Raw genomic sequence first — 16,243 nt, 5'->3', positions numbered from 1 at the left:
CTACACGAAATTGCTTCATTGCTCAGCCCAAGCACACACCAAGTGGGCCCGGAAGAGGATTTTTATGTCATTTACTCATTTCTGTACACCCTAGGCTACTAGTTTCTTATAAGTAGGACCTTTTACTATTGTATAGAAATCTTTTGATCACTTTTAGATCTCTAGATCATCTTTGGACATCTAGTTCTTAGATCATTGGGAGGCTGGCCTCACGGCCATGCCTAGACCTTGTTCTTATGTATTTTCAACGGTGGAGTTTCTACACACCATAGATTAAGGTGTGGAGCTCTGCTGTACCTCGAGTATTAATGCAATTACTATTGTTCTTCTATTCAATTCCGCTTGTTCTTTATCCAAGATATCACTTGTTCTTCAACTTGATGAATGTGATGATCCGTGACACTCATCATCATTCTCACCTATGAACAAGGTGACTGACAACCATTCTTGTTCTACAAGCATCTGAGGCTTAGTGAATATCTCTTGGATTCTTTAATCGGAATCCTCGTGGTATAGGCAGGACCTGATGGCGGCATTCAAGAGAATCCGGAAGGTCTAAACCTTGTCTGTGGTATTCTGAGTAGGATTCAATGATTGAATGACTGTGACGTGCTTCAAACTCCTAGCAGGCTAGGGCGTTAGTGACAGACGCAAAAGTATCAATGGATATTATTCCGGCCTGACCGAGAACCGACAGCTGAATTCCGCTATGCTGTGACAGAGCATATGCTCTCGCTTTCACTGAGAGGATGGGAGGTAGCCATTGACAACGGTGAAACCCTACACGAGCTTGCCATGGAAAGGAGTAAGAAGGATTGGATGAAGACAGTAGGAAAGCAGAGAGACGGAAGGGAAGGCATCTTCATACGCTTGTCTGAAGCTCTCACCAATGATATACATAAGTATCTCTATCTTTATCTTTTATGTTATTTTCGTTCATCATCTATACCCAATTGAGTCTGCCTGACTGAGATTTACAAGATGACCATAGCTTGCTTCATACCACCAATCTCCGTGGGATCGACCCTTACTCGCGTAAGGTTTATTACTTGGACGACCCAGTGCACTTGCTGGTTAGTTGTGCGAAGTTGTGTTTATGCCATGGTATTGAGCACCAAGTTTTTGGCGCCATTACTAGGGATTGTTTATGTTTTGAAAAGTATTGATCACAATTTCGTGCACCACTCCTCTTTTCCATCTTCCCTCCTTCTGCTACCATGTTTCCAAACATTCAAATTCAAAGAAATAGAGAAAATAAAAGCAAGGTAACATAAAAGCATCAAAATCACCTAAAAATAAAAATTTAACATTTGACACAACGTCAATATAAAATCTAAACACAAATATATTCACCTTATTGAAGGAATTTAAGGTATTAACATAATTACTGTAGAAGTCCTATGAAATTAATATTTCTATCCAAAACGAAAAGTAAAGTAAAATAAGATTAGTTGATAATGGCAAATTAAAGGTATTTTGTTAATAACACAAGGATAAGGTCGACCTTATACTAGATTCTGATTGATTACACTCAATGCTCTTCTGTTACACTATACACATACATCCTTAATAGAATAATTCAAACTACATCATAGATTAAAATTGCTCTAGCTTAATGATAATAGGTAGAAAAAAATTCTGAATATCAACAAAAGTGGCATCTACTCATTGTCACATATAAGTTGGCAACCATTAACTAGTAATCATATTCATCACTTATGAACCATATAGTTGTTACCCTATGCAAACAGTATATAGATTGATATTGCGATAGTATACAAACTGTTCAAACTAAAATATAGACAGCATCCATACTTTAACCACACGCCAGTGATCCAAACATTCTCGATGTACATATTTTGATGTACCTTAGCATTTGCAAGGAGTAATAAAATCTCTGCTCGGGGTGAATTAAAAGTAAAATTAACTAAATATAAGTAAATTCACATACAACTAAAATTCACAAATTCATATACTAGGGAATTGCAATAAATTCCAAGTATCGGTAAACTGAGCTAATAATTTAGAGTACGTAGCAACTAAAAAACTAAGAACTATAGAAAGAATTATACACGTAATAGCTTGATATAAATAGTTCAAGCTCAAATTGAGATAAAATGTTTTTCATTTCAAACTAAAGCAAATGCATTTATCCATACAAAAAAAAATCACAAATAGAGTAACATCGTGGAACAAGTTTAGAATAGGTGATCGAATCCCTAAGCTGGAAATTAAAAACATTTAAACAGAAAAAAGAGAATAGAAAGGAAAAAATTACCATTTGTTTCGAGATACCAGCATGTGAAGATGAACCTCTTTCATCACTACAACTACAACAAGCTCAATCAGCATCAACAGCAATAAGAAGATAGAAACTGCGAAGAAAATTTGATAAACTTAAAATTGGCATAGAAAAATTGAACCCTAAGCAACAGAATCAGAAAATTAGAGTATACTTGAAATTCACGAAGGGAGCAGATGCAATGAGAGCGGCGACGGAGAGAGCTCTGCGACGATGGCGACGAAGGGAGCAGACACGATGAGAGCGGCGGCAGAGGAAGCTTGTGCGACGCAAGGGATGATAGAGAGATATCGTGCGATGCAGTAGTGGTGGCAGCGGTAGTAGCGGCGGAAGAAGCTCGTGTGACGGAGAGAAGCAGTAGCTCGTACGACGAAGAGAGGAAGAAGCTCGTGTTTTATTTGTGTGGAGTGTGAATAGAGCTCGAGAGAGTGGGGTTAAGTTAGGTTTAAGTCAATATCTTTTGATGGAATATTTTAAATTACAGAGAGATTTTTTGTCTATAATAATTTGATAAAATGCAGCATTTTGCTCATTTAAATACAGATGAATTTTCTGTCGGTAATTATTTTTCACGAAAAATACTAAATTTTCCGACAGAATTATTGACAAATTCTCTTTTTCGTTTGTAATTCATGCCAATTTATTTTTCCTTGTTTTCAACGAAAATTCTCTCGTAAAATCTGTCTATATTTCCGTGGGATAAAATCTGTCGAAAATATTTATATGTAATAAATACTTTTATAGCAGTGTGTGCGTGTATTGTTTGGTGGCGGATTTAAGAAACTCATGGTGGTGACAAAAGAGATCAGTTTGACGGTTAGGTGGAGTGCGTGGGTTGGTCGCAACAGAATTGGAAGCAAAACAACGTGGCTTCCATATGAACGCTAATGCAAACTCGAACAATGGACAACGAATGAACACAAACAGTGAACGCCGAGCAAATATAAACGGTGAACGTTGAACAATCACAGATGTTGAATAGCAAAAAATGTGAATGATAAAATGGTGAACGGTGAATTGTTACCTTCTCATCTCATCAGCAATTAGGGTGATGGAGAATTAAAAAATAAGAAAAAGTGAGAGATATATATTGTAATTTTACCATCGAAATACTACTTAAATTCCTAACGGTGAAAAAATTATACAAATAAATGTCATAATTTTATTCAATAAAGAGATTTTAAAAGAAAAGTAGTAAAATAAGTGTAGCTATCCATTTAATATTTAATTTGGTGCAATGAGAATCATTAATATATTAATAGGTGTTTATATTTCTTGTGACAAGTAATCTTCACTTAAAAAGTTCTCGTTTATGATGATTTATAAATTATAATACATTGATCCGATTTATTGATAAAAATAAAATGAAATCAAAGTATTATCTAATGTTATTATATATGAAAATGAAATAGCATTGTTAAGAAAAAGAAAGAGGATTCCTTAGACAAGAATTCAATCTCAATGCAACCCAAAATGAGACTTCAATCCAACACAATCTTAACAAATCCACTCAAATCAATCATAATAAAACAATTTCAATATATTTTAGTTTTAGACACACGTAGGTACGTGACTGACATAGGAAGTACAGGTTAATAATAAATTTCAATTACAACATTATGACACTTCTGTTTAACTCTGACAATATTAAGATTACTATCAGATTGTGACCCATGCAAATCTCAATTATAGAATTCAAGAATCATTGAGGCTCATTTTAATTTATCAACAAATGAGACATAAATATAAATTTAATTTAAATGGGGTTTACTGAATAAATGGATGAAGATATTAGGATTGAAATTAGATGGCTATAATTTAGATCTAAAAATTAGTTTATGAAGTAAAAGATATTTTATATTTATAAGACTGATTTATCTTATATTTTAAAGGTATATGTTAAATTTATAAATTAAATTTTTTATTAAAAATATAAAAAATTTAGTTTTTAATGTATTTATTTTATATTTATTAAATAAAATTTTTAAAATTTTTAATAATAAATTTATCATGTATCTTACTTAAGACACATATTAGTTAAATACATATTTATAAACTCTTTAAGAATTTTATTTTTGATAAATATAAAATTCATAATGTATTTTTTAGTCCTTAAATGATAATATAAAGAATTTAATTTTGATGTACTGTTAGTGTAAAGTTGTTTTATACGTGTATTAAATTTCACAATGCCATATCAATTAAAAATAACTATCTTTTATATTGACGGCGTTAATAATTATCTAAAAAAAATGTAATTATATTACTATATAAAATACTTTACTCTTTTAGTACATCAAAATTAAATTCTAATCTAAAATGTAAACATATACAAAGAAGAAGAATTAGAGAATCGAATAAAACTGTATTTGAAAGTTATTTTATTATATTTATAAGTTATGTTACATGTATATTAAAATTAACTACTAAAATCAATTACTAATATAAAATATATACTAAAATATAAATACATATTAAAAATAAATTAAACCATGTGAAGTAATTGATTTTAGTAATTAATTTTAATGTACAAATAACAACTTTGTATATTTATATATACACCATGTGAAGTAATGACTTGCCAACCTCTAACCATATATGCTTTTGTACTTCAAGTGTTGAATTATTGGCAGATAGCTAAAATGATTGGGATAAAATCCATCAATATTTTTAGCAGATCTGTTGGCTCTTAAAAAATAGTGTGTGTGTCATGATGAGGATCTCTTGTTTTGTGACAATTAGGGAACAAAAATCTATTGGCTGCTGTTTTTATCTGGATTTGCATATCCACCTAAAAGGATCTATATGCATTGAATTCGATACATAATTTTGTGCATGCATGTGTTTGAATATATATGCATATAAACAAATATGTGATCAATGCTAATGTGGCATATCACCTAATTAGTTATAACATTATTATTATTATTATTATTAGAACTACTAATTATTATTTTGAAATCTTTAGAACGGAGAGTTCTTAGCCAGTAATAATTATTTTACATTCATTCAACTTATAACACATATTCTACTAGAGTGATATATGAATATGTAATAAAAAGCATATACTCCTTATAAAATTTTCAATGTTTCGAATGAAATTGTATGCAATAATAAACTTGTGCAAGACATTGAATTATTTGTCACAAAATTAAGTGTTAAAAGTTGAATTTTTAGCGAAATTATACTACAAAAATCTTATTAGTAAAATTTTGACGTGAAAACAAGTAGAGTAAGTATGTTAATTATATTAGTTACTTGTAATAAGAAAATATAAATTTTATATTGTTTAGGATAATAAACTTTGTGTTATCTATTAGTCTCACATTACTTAAGTTATAAAGATTATTTTTTCATCGGTATAAATAACTCCCATACCATTTGTTTATGAATTGAAGTGATGAATATGATATAAATTTAATGCTTATTTTACTGCTTTTTAGAATAAGAAGTCTAGTTTATATCCTTGACTAGACCAATCAAAATAGATTCATGACTATTTTTATCATAATAAAATTATTAACCTCATTAAAATTGGTGACCCAAGTACTGTGAAATCTTATATTTATTCATTTCCTTCTCATCATATCTCCAAAGAGATTAATCACACTGTGTTTTGATGTAATTATTATTCTTTTCCCTTAGCTTGTATGTGCATGTTCCAACCAGCACAATATCATCTTTCTTGTATGCCTTTTTCCTATCACTCCCATCGTGTGGGGTATATAACTTCCTTATAAAAACCACTTATATCTACACACAATAAGAGAAGCTGGTATTTCGTACAATTCATGTATGCAAAAAATCAACTCGTACTAAATTAAATATATTAAATATACTTGAGCCAAATCATATATAGTAGTACAATTTTTGCATACTAAAATATTGAGAAGGTCTTGGCATTGAGCACTTAGAAATATCTAGACATTATTTTTTTTTCATTATATTATCCTTTATATATATAAGTCCATTTTAATTTTACTTCAACACTCTTGCCTACATCTCTGCATGTATAAACCTCAACACTCTTGCTTCTACTTCAATTCACCACAAATTTTTCATTAAATGATGAAGGTCATGAAGGTTAAACTTCTCAAAAGTTGGCTAAGGGGGTTTACTAAATTGGGAAAGGTAAAGGCTAATTTTCTCATCAAATGTGCAATAATCCATGAAAAAATTGATCACATGAGGATTGGATATTGTTTCTTATTCCAAAATGATGAAGAGTCATTATCATCATCATGTTCATATGTACCAAAAGATGTCCCAAAAGGGCACCTAGTTGTGTATGTAGGTGAAGATTGCAAGAGATTTGTGATCAAGGTAGGTACACTCAACAATCCACTCATTAAGGCATTGCTGGATCATGCTGAGGACGTGTTTGGATTCGATAATAATATGCTTCGCATTCCTTGCAATGAGACCATTTTCCTAAACATTCTTCACAATGCTACTACTCTTGAAGATGACCAACATCATAATAAGACCCTCTTACATTGTTTCTAGTAGTATTATGTTTTGTACATAGGAATGCGAATTTCTATTCATGGTCAAATTATGATACAATTATTTGGAAGATGTATATTTTGTTCCTAGAAAAAATGTGTACATAAATGGACGGTAACTAGTAGCTTTTTCATAGGACTTGGAATGGGTAGGGTAGGGTAGAGTTTGAACTCTACTCTAATTCTACTTGTGGGTTGAAAATTATTTTAAAATTCTACCTTATCTTATCCGCGAGTTGAGAATTTTTCAACCCTAACTTTATTCGCATCCTAAAATTCTAAACCCTACCCTATTCGATCCTACCCACACAAAAATAAAAAAGATTTTAAGCAAATATAAAATTCAATCTTTCCAAATGTTATACTTATTAGTAAAATAGAAAATAAAAAATTAAATTCAAATTAAAATTAAAAATAATAAAATTTTAAAAAAATTTAACATAAAATTATAAATAATATAATTATCAACTAATTTACTATAGTATTGTCAACTATTAGTACCCTACTTTACTCGCAGACGAATTCACACTACATCCGATTCTACTCACAGCAGGTCAGATAGATAACTCTACTCAAGATTAGTTCGGATTAAATACCCGTGATTAGAGTATAAATTATCAGCCCTATATATACATGTGTAGTTGTTAATGTATATAAGAAAGTTAATTTACTCATAATTGCTAGCTATTATTGACAATACTATAGTAAAACTCAGTACTTTTAGTCTTTTATTATTATTGGGATTTTTGTGTAAAAATTATCTAAGTACTGTTTTTTATTATTATAAGTATTTTTAAATGTTAACTGAATCTGGTGTACATTCTAATTTTAAGAAAGTGACTAATGTTTAACTTATCTATTTATCTAAAAGTTAATATATAGTATAGCACAATATTATATATGGGCACTTAAATTTAAAAACTATTTCTATTTGTTTAGCTCATTTCATTATATTTATCCAGTGTCATTATTATCACTTGTACGTGTGTGTTATGTGAACTATACTACTATTGTTACCGTAGACAATATATACTTATTAATTAGGGAAATGTCAGGGGACAATGATTTGATTGAACAATATGAACAACCACTAATCAAATAAAAACACACTACACCTCCAAATTAACCTTCTAAATTTTAATATTAAAATAACCATCCATACACTAGTAAAATGAACATCCGATATATCTATTGTTTACATTGTTTAATATTTTCATTGTTCACCTATACTTTTCCTATTAATTATTAGCTATTGAATAATTTATCTTGGAAACTAGAAGGCCAATACTTTTTGACAAGAAACTTAATAATAGTGTTTTATTTGATTTAATATATTAAATGAGGCACACAATTTTATGGAAACTCTGTATTCAACCATTTAACTATGAAAATTTTTATCTCATTTTTACCCTACAATAATGTTACATGAATAACTAATTTGTGTACAACTACCTAAAGTACACAAAGTCCAAAACATACCTATTTGTGATAGTTATACAAATAATTATACACATGGGTTGATCATGTGATATTTGTGTTTTATCCCCACAATAAAGAAAAGTAATAAACAAATGAAATCAAAGATACTAATGTCTACCTCTAGTAGGCTGGTAGCATAACCATAATATACTTGTGGCAGAAAAGAAAAAAAAAACTAGAATAATGCAATGTGTGTGTTTGATAGGGACACTGATACATAAAATTGTGTTTGACAGAGAAGACATGGATAGAGACAATGTGTCTAGAGACATTAAATTAGTGTATTTTGTATCCATTCTGATAGAAAGGACATGGAAACACTAACAAAAGACATAACTTATTTTTTATTTTTTCTTTCATTATTCTTGTTAATTTTTCATAATTATATTTTTTATTGTTATATTTTTATCTCAAATTTTTTGAATAAAAAAATGAAAATAAATTGAATTTTCATAATTTATTCTAATTTATCACCAAACAGAATACAAGAACACAAAATTTTGTGTTTTTGTCCATCAGTGTCTTGTCCTATTCTTAGAAACAACCTAGCCTTTAATGTCATATATACCAAACTAGCTAGAGTTGTGAATCTTTCAACTTATGATTTCTAGCTTTTAGATTTGCTGCATCGTACATGTTTATACTTGAATAGTTGAATGTTTAATCAAATAAGGAAAGGAGAAAAGAAAACAGGGTAGCTAGCCGAGGGCGCATAATACTTTGGTCTGATATAGAAAAGATTTAATGGTCCAAAAAGGAAGAAATAAAACCATTTGTCCTATGTACCCTTTTAAGTCCTTGCAAACTATACAAAGATCTCCAATTATTAATGAACGTGGGTAAAAATAAAAATACCATAAATGAGAGAAACATAGATTCTTCAATTCACACCAATGTTTCTTGTTTGAGGTCTAAATTACATTGACAAAGAGCACATACATAAAAACTTAAAAGAGACATACAGTTAACTATCACATTTTCATTCAAATACATGTCCATGAACTATTAAAAATAATAAATAAAAAAGAAAGTATACATCACAAGAAGAGGAGAAGCAACAGTGGAGCTAGGATATTGGAAGAGGAGAACCATTCCACTCCTTTAGACATTCCAACATTGGATCAATCAATTTTCCTTGACACATAGCAGTGAAAACCTTATCACATTCCTCACCAGGGGACCTAACTTTCTCACCTGTCAGCAAATCTGTTCCCAAATTTTCTCTCACAAACTTGTAAATTGGATATGATCTACACTCCTTGATTCTGTTAGGAACAGCAGCATTTCCATTCTCAACTCCAATTCTTGCACTCTCAATCTCTTTGGGCAAAAGGGTCTTCAGCTCTTGCTCAAAAGCTCCAATCTTTTGGAAAATTGAGGTGCTTGCATTGCACTCTTTCTCACCATTCTGTAAAGCATGATCAACCAACACTTGTCTCAGCTTCTGCATCAGAGGGTAGCTTGCGCTGCACGCATCATCGGCGTAGGCGAACACATACTCGCGATCCACGACCTTGAGCAAGTCCTTTTCGCAGAACCTGGACGGATGTAACTCGCCGTTTACCCCCATTGTGAGCACCCTTTTGGCCACTTGGCTTACTGTGTTCTTCACCGTGTTCTTCACATTCTCCTCTAAATGCCTAAGATCAATGGCTTGGCACAACGCTACCAAGTAAGTTGATGACATCAGCTTCAATACATCAACTGCCTCTGCTGTTTTTCTTGATGAGATCAATCCCAGGGAGTTCACATCTTGGTTATGTTGCTCAGCACTCTGAACATGGTTTGTCACAGGGTTTGCAAGATACTGCAGCTCAGAGCAGTATGAAGCCATGGCGATTTCCGCACCTTTAAAGCCGTAATCCAAGCTCGGATTCCGGCTAGCCGTTAAATTCGAAGGCAGACCGTTGTTGTAAAAGTCATTAACTAACTCGGAGAATTGAGCAAACATGAGTTTGCCAATGGATGCTATGGCCAGCCTGGTGTTATCCATCGACACACCAATCGGAGTCCCTTGAAAGTTCCCCCCGTGCACCGCCTTGTTCCTCGACACATCGATCAATGGATTGTCGTTTACAGAGTTGATCTCCCTCTCGATCATCTTCGTGCTATGGCGAATCACCTCAATTTGTGGTCCTAACCATTGAGGCGAAGTTCGAAGAGCGTATCTATCTTGTTTCGGCTTCTGAAGAGGATCAATCTCATGAACCTTCTCTGCAGCTTTAACATATGAGCTTCCATCTAAGATATGTTCCATTATTGCTGCAGCTTCAATCTGACCAGGGTGGTGCTTCAATTTGTGAGTTAGATGATCGGTAAACTCCGGCTTCCCCTGCATAACTTCCGCGAAAATCGCCGACAAAACCTCCGAGAGGACGGCGAGTATGTTGGCCTCGAAGAGTACCATCGAAGCTAGGCCAGAACCAACTGCAGTTCCGTTGACCAGAGCCAGACCTTCCTTGGGCTGCAAGTCAAAGAAACCGCTGTTGATTCCGGCCAGCTCGAAGGCCTCTTTGGCATTGAGGAGTTGTCCGTTAGGCCCAACTGACTTGGAGTTGGGCCTCCCGATTAGAAGGCCCGCTACGTAGGACAGCGGGACGAGGTCGCCGGAGGCGGTGATGGTGCCGCGGAGAGGGAGGCATGGTGTAATGTTGTGGTTGAGGAACTTTGTTATGGCTTCCAAGATCTCGAATCTGATTCCGGAGTAGCCTTGGAGCAATGTGTTGATCCTAACCAACATGGCTGCTCTTGTTGCTGTGTGGGACAATGTGTGACAAGATTCTGTCCCGTTGCCGAATATTCCGGCATTCAAGAATCTGTTTGGACAAAATTGAGTAATGGTCAAATTGTATTCATTAAACAAAATGCATAATATAATGATTCCTAGGAAGCTACGAACAAGTTGACTAAGTCAAACTAGTATGTTCAATGAGACAATGACCCAATAAACTATTCATGTAAACTTTTTTTATACTAATATATAATTATATTTTTATATAATTTTTTTAAAAAAATAAACATAAAAATTAATTATTTTTTATGAAATAAATCTAATTTCTAATTAAATGTAAAACTATATTTATTAAATTTTTTAGATAATAAATATTAAAAAAATACTATAAGGCTAGCTAAATTTATTGATTTTGGTTAATAGTTAGCTAACAATATTTAAAATTATGGGCTAAAAATATATTATTGAATTGCTAGACAAAAAATAAATTGAATTAATGGTTAAAAATATTGGACAAAAATAATAAATTCGAGTGATTTTTTATTTTTTATTTTTTAAATATTAGTAAAAAAAATATTTTCTACGATAAAAAAATTAAATAAGTCAATAAGATTCTTATAAAAAACTGATAATTAAAAAATTATCACTTTTTTTTTACTAATAAAGAATTTTGCTCTAAGATCATTTTGTAGAGTGGTTCTAAATTTTTTGCCATAATCTATGAGACCAAGACCAAACAAACATAGTTTTTAAAAAATTATAATTCTATAATATTATTAATTAAGTACAAAAATATTAATTATGTACTGCACAAAGAACAACTAAGTCTGAAAAATAAGTGCACAAATCAATCAATCATACTCATTTAACTTTGTTGTTTTTATTACTAATTTTGATACACAAATGTATGTAGAACTTTGTTATATATATTGACAGTTAATTAAAGAGACGGATTTGTGTGTCGGAGAGGGATGGGGTATTAAATATGGATCAAGTAAAGTTGTGACATGAGTGGTTCCAAGGCTTCCATGTAGATGGAATAACCATAAATCCATAATATCGGTTACAAATTAATGGGATCACATCATAAACTTATGGGAAAGTTAAAAGGCAACCATTTGAGTAAAAAAAAAAAAGGTGAATTATATGATAAAGATGTAAATTTATAGATTTTTATTTTAATAGAATGAAAGAGAGATTAATAAAAATAAGACCCATATTTTGAATAATAATAAAATAATAAAAAATAACTATAAGAAGAATTATATTTTTTTTCTATACCACTCTAATCTGCACAGTAAAATATCCCAATTAAATACTATATTATATAGGTTAAAACTTATTCATACAGATACAGGTAATTGGTTTTTCTAACTATGCGTGTTGAATTTATTAACGTGTATATATATATATATATATATATATATATATATACGTGATCCAAAAACAAAAATACAACGAAGAAAAGCAAAAGGTTTATATAACTTTTCTAAGTATTATCTTAATCAAGATTTCAAGATCAAGGTTGGATTGAATTAAAAATGGAATAATACGTACACCAACGCAAAAACAAAACAATACAAAAAAAAAGCCACAAATGGAAGTCAGATATCCTCCTAGAACTAAGCCTTTTAATTTATTTATTATTTTGTACCATTGTTAGTTAGACAAGTTTTCGTTATCTTGACCCACTTGACCTTTTCTTACGTTACATCTCACAAAGCTAAGAATTAGTAATCTTTTGAAAACTCGAATTTAGACGAGGGAGGGGTGGTATAAATTAAAGGTTTTAAGATCTTATAAAATGCTTTAAAAACTACTTCAAATATTTTATATGAGATTAATTTTAATAGTGTACTGTTATTGCAAAAAGCATTCATCTAATCATATATCATCACATAAAAATATTTCTATCTTTAATATATACCCCATGATTTTAAAAATATTTTATTTGTTAATAATCACATCTAAAACTATATGTGAATATGCATGTTGTATTACTTGAATATTCTAATTTTTGAAGGAAAATAGTAAAGTACTATCACATAATTTATTTTAGAAATTTATCAAATAATATTAAATATAGATATAAAAATTAGGACGAATACTAATAATGAACTTTGAAAAACAAGTATAAAAGTGTAATATTCTTTAAAAATTGACCTGTTATTAAATGTAATGAATAAATTAACACGCTATAAGATATTTTCTGTAAAAAATACATGTAGCCTGTTTAAAAATAAAAATAATGAATCTGAATAATAAATTATTCTTTTAAATATTAATTATTTATATGAAAACAAATAACTAAAAATTAAAATTTATTTAATTAATAAAGAACAAAAAATTTTCTACTTAATGAAAAGAATTTTAAAAAATTGGTCACAAAAAAAAATTGAAAATATAAAAAAATTTAAAATTTTAATATATTTATTAAAAAAAATTTAAAATTTTTACTAATAATAATATTAACATGTTTCTGTAAACAAATTAGCTAAACTTTTTTATGAATACAAAATATGTTCAGCGTTTCATTTTTGTTGGATTGCCTCTTTTTCTAACTTTGTTTTTATTAATCCAAACTGGAGTGGACCCCACAAACGGGGCACTTGGGTCATTGTACAGTGTTAGAACAGGAAAAGATCCTCCAATGGAAGGTGTCTCTGTCTCACACAAATGACGTATTCAATTAAGAGAACGATTTTGTCCATCTTTCTTCACACAAATCACAAAGTGATTATTGTATGGGATATTATTGTTCCACCAATGAACACTAATCTTACTTACCTAACATTTTGTGCCTTAACTTTTCAAGAACAAAATTTAGCTATCATGTGTCTAATAAACACATCTTAAAATTATTATTAGTATTTTTTAAAATTTATTTTAATAAATACATAATAAATATATTAAAAGTTTAATTATATATATAATTTTTTAAAATTTTAAATTCCTAATTTTAATTTTTACTCTTAAAACACATATCAGCTAAATAAAAAAATTCAACCCCACAAGACAAGTCTTGCTTAGCGTTGTCCACACGATTTTAAATCAAAGATAAATAATTAAATTAATTAAATTGTTTAGAGAGTAAAATATTTTAATCATATTAAAATTAATCATCAATATAAAATATATATTAAAATACATATAAAATACATATTAAAAATAAATAAAATTAATATGTGAAACACAGAAAATGTCTAAATGAAAAATATAACTAATAAATATAAAAGATATTTGTGAATTTTTGTTAAAATAATTTAAATTAATATGTGAAACACAAAGAAAGTTAAATAACACCTATTATATATTATTAAGAGTAATCCTAAAAAGATAATAATTTAAAAGTTATCTTGTTTAACTTAACATTTATAATTTTATATATATAACATTTAAAATTATATACTCATTTCATCTAATATTATGTATTTATTTTAGAATTAATTAATAAATATAAAATAAAATAATTTTGGACAAATTTACGCTGATATTTATTGTTTTTTAAACATTTTTATATTATTAAATAGAAAAATAATATATAGAACATACATCTATTAAATATCAACTATGGTATGTACTTCCACTTATTAGTTATTATCCTGCCCAAATAAAATTTATTTACCATTATTAAATATTAACATCATTAATAACATCTTGCACTATATGTGGCCTACATCCTATAGATTCCGACCCCCCAAACACCATCATATTTTTCATGTTCAACTAATATTCACAATAACATTAAAAAAGCAAAAAGAATTCACACCTATGTCAAATCTACAAACCGATAAAATAAAGTTTCTCAAATTAGGACATGACCTCGTCGATCACCTAATAATTACTTATAGCACGTTACTAATAACCTACCTACCGCCAAGTAACGACAATCAAAATATTCACTTATCACACAAATAAACATCAAACTCATTGATTTACAAATACAAATTTTTCTTTTTATTTTTTTGGCCGGTGAAAATTCAAGTGCAGTTGACTTCACGTGAAATTGATAACTGAGAACCGTTAGATGATTTGACTAATTTGACTAAATTTTCATCTAACAACTCTCAACTATCAACTTCACGTGAAGTGAAGTCGACTGCACTTGAGTTTTTACCAAAATATATACTATGCTAGCATGCATTCGTCAATTCTAGCAACTGTAGAAGTGTTAATGACAATTAATAAAAGGAAACTCTAGCTAAAACCAATGTAATTAACATTCAATTAATTGGTACCTTATGAGTTCATTTTGAAGGGCACCACCTTGCTTGGTTCTCCTGTGTGAGGTTGCACCAAACCCTGTGGTGACACCATAGCTATCCATGCCTTTGTCCATGCTCTCCCTCACCCAATCACTGCTTGCCTTCACCCTGTCACGTGCCTCCTCCGCCAGAGCCACCGCCACTCCACCATCGTCGTTCATGGCCACCGCGGCCACCTGGGATATGGTGAGTCCCTTGCCACCCAAGAACACCTTCTTCTTCCTGTACTCTTCTATCATCCGCTTTACCTCGTCGAGATGACTACCCTTTAGGGCCTCTGCAGCCATGACCCAGTTCAATGGGTCATGACTGTCATTACAGAGGCCCAAAGAGTCGTTTCTGCTGCTCGAATTCTCCATTTAAAAAAAGTGGTTGGTATATGTATAATATAATGTGACTATAATGATGATGATCACAACAAAAATAAGAGAACCACCTTGAGTTTGTGATTGCAAAAAAAAATAAAAATGAAAGGAGATAAAGTGGAAAATTTTCTTAATGGGAATTGCAGGAAATTAAGAAAATTTTCCTGAGAAAAAGAGGAAAAAAGTGGAGGATTATATATATAGAGAGAGGGGGGTTGGTGACATTGAGTGTAGGTGGGTAAGCCGATGGGTTAGTTGAGAACACGAGGTGACCGTTGGATGATTATGGGAATGGAGGATCATGATGGAGACACGTGGAAGTGTGAGTAGTAGCTTTCGCAACACAACTTATGTTGTTGTAGGTGGTGGTAGTGTTAGTGCTAAGTCCAATCCAAATCTAAATCAAAATCCAAGTTTTATTACTACTATTTATTATTATTATTTTGAGGCTTATATATTAATTTTAGTCTATGTTTGAAAAAAATAAGAAGGAAAGTGAGTTGAGAAGGAAGTGCGGGTTGGTGGGTTGAGATTTGAGAAAGAGGGTAGAGGAACGCTCGAAATAATAATGACTCAGTATTAAATTAAGATACGTT

General features: G+C 30.6%; 1 protein-coding gene across 1 annotated transcript; it reads right to left on the bottom strand.

The window, feature by feature from the left end:
- Window positions 1-9,147: 9,147 nt before the first annotated feature.
- Window positions 9,148-15,796, bottom strand: LOC130951803 (phenylalanine ammonia-lyase 2). The gene is made up of 2 exons (XM_057880540.1): window positions 15,256-15,796; window positions 9,148-11,102 (listed from the first exon to the last, which is right to left on the bottom strand). The coding sequence occupies exons 1-2, from the start codon at window positions 15,639-15,641 to the stop codon at window positions 9,353-9,355; spliced, it is 2,136 nt and encodes a 711-aa protein (XP_057736523.1). The 5' UTR covers window positions 15,642-15,796; the 3' UTR covers window positions 9,148-9,352.
- Between the last annotated feature and the right edge of the window lie 447 nt (window positions 15,797-16,243).

The sequence above is a fragment of the Arachis stenosperma genome, chromosome 9 (genome assembly GCF_014773155.1).
Source record: "Arachis stenosperma cultivar V10309 chromosome 9, arast.V10309.gnm1.PFL2, whole genome shotgun sequence".
Lineage (NCBI taxonomy): Eukaryota > Viridiplantae > Streptophyta > Magnoliopsida > Fabales > Fabaceae > Arachis > Arachis stenosperma.
The sequence above is the reverse complement of the archived record's forward strand: the minus strand, read 5'-3'. Positions and strand labels throughout refer to the sequence as shown.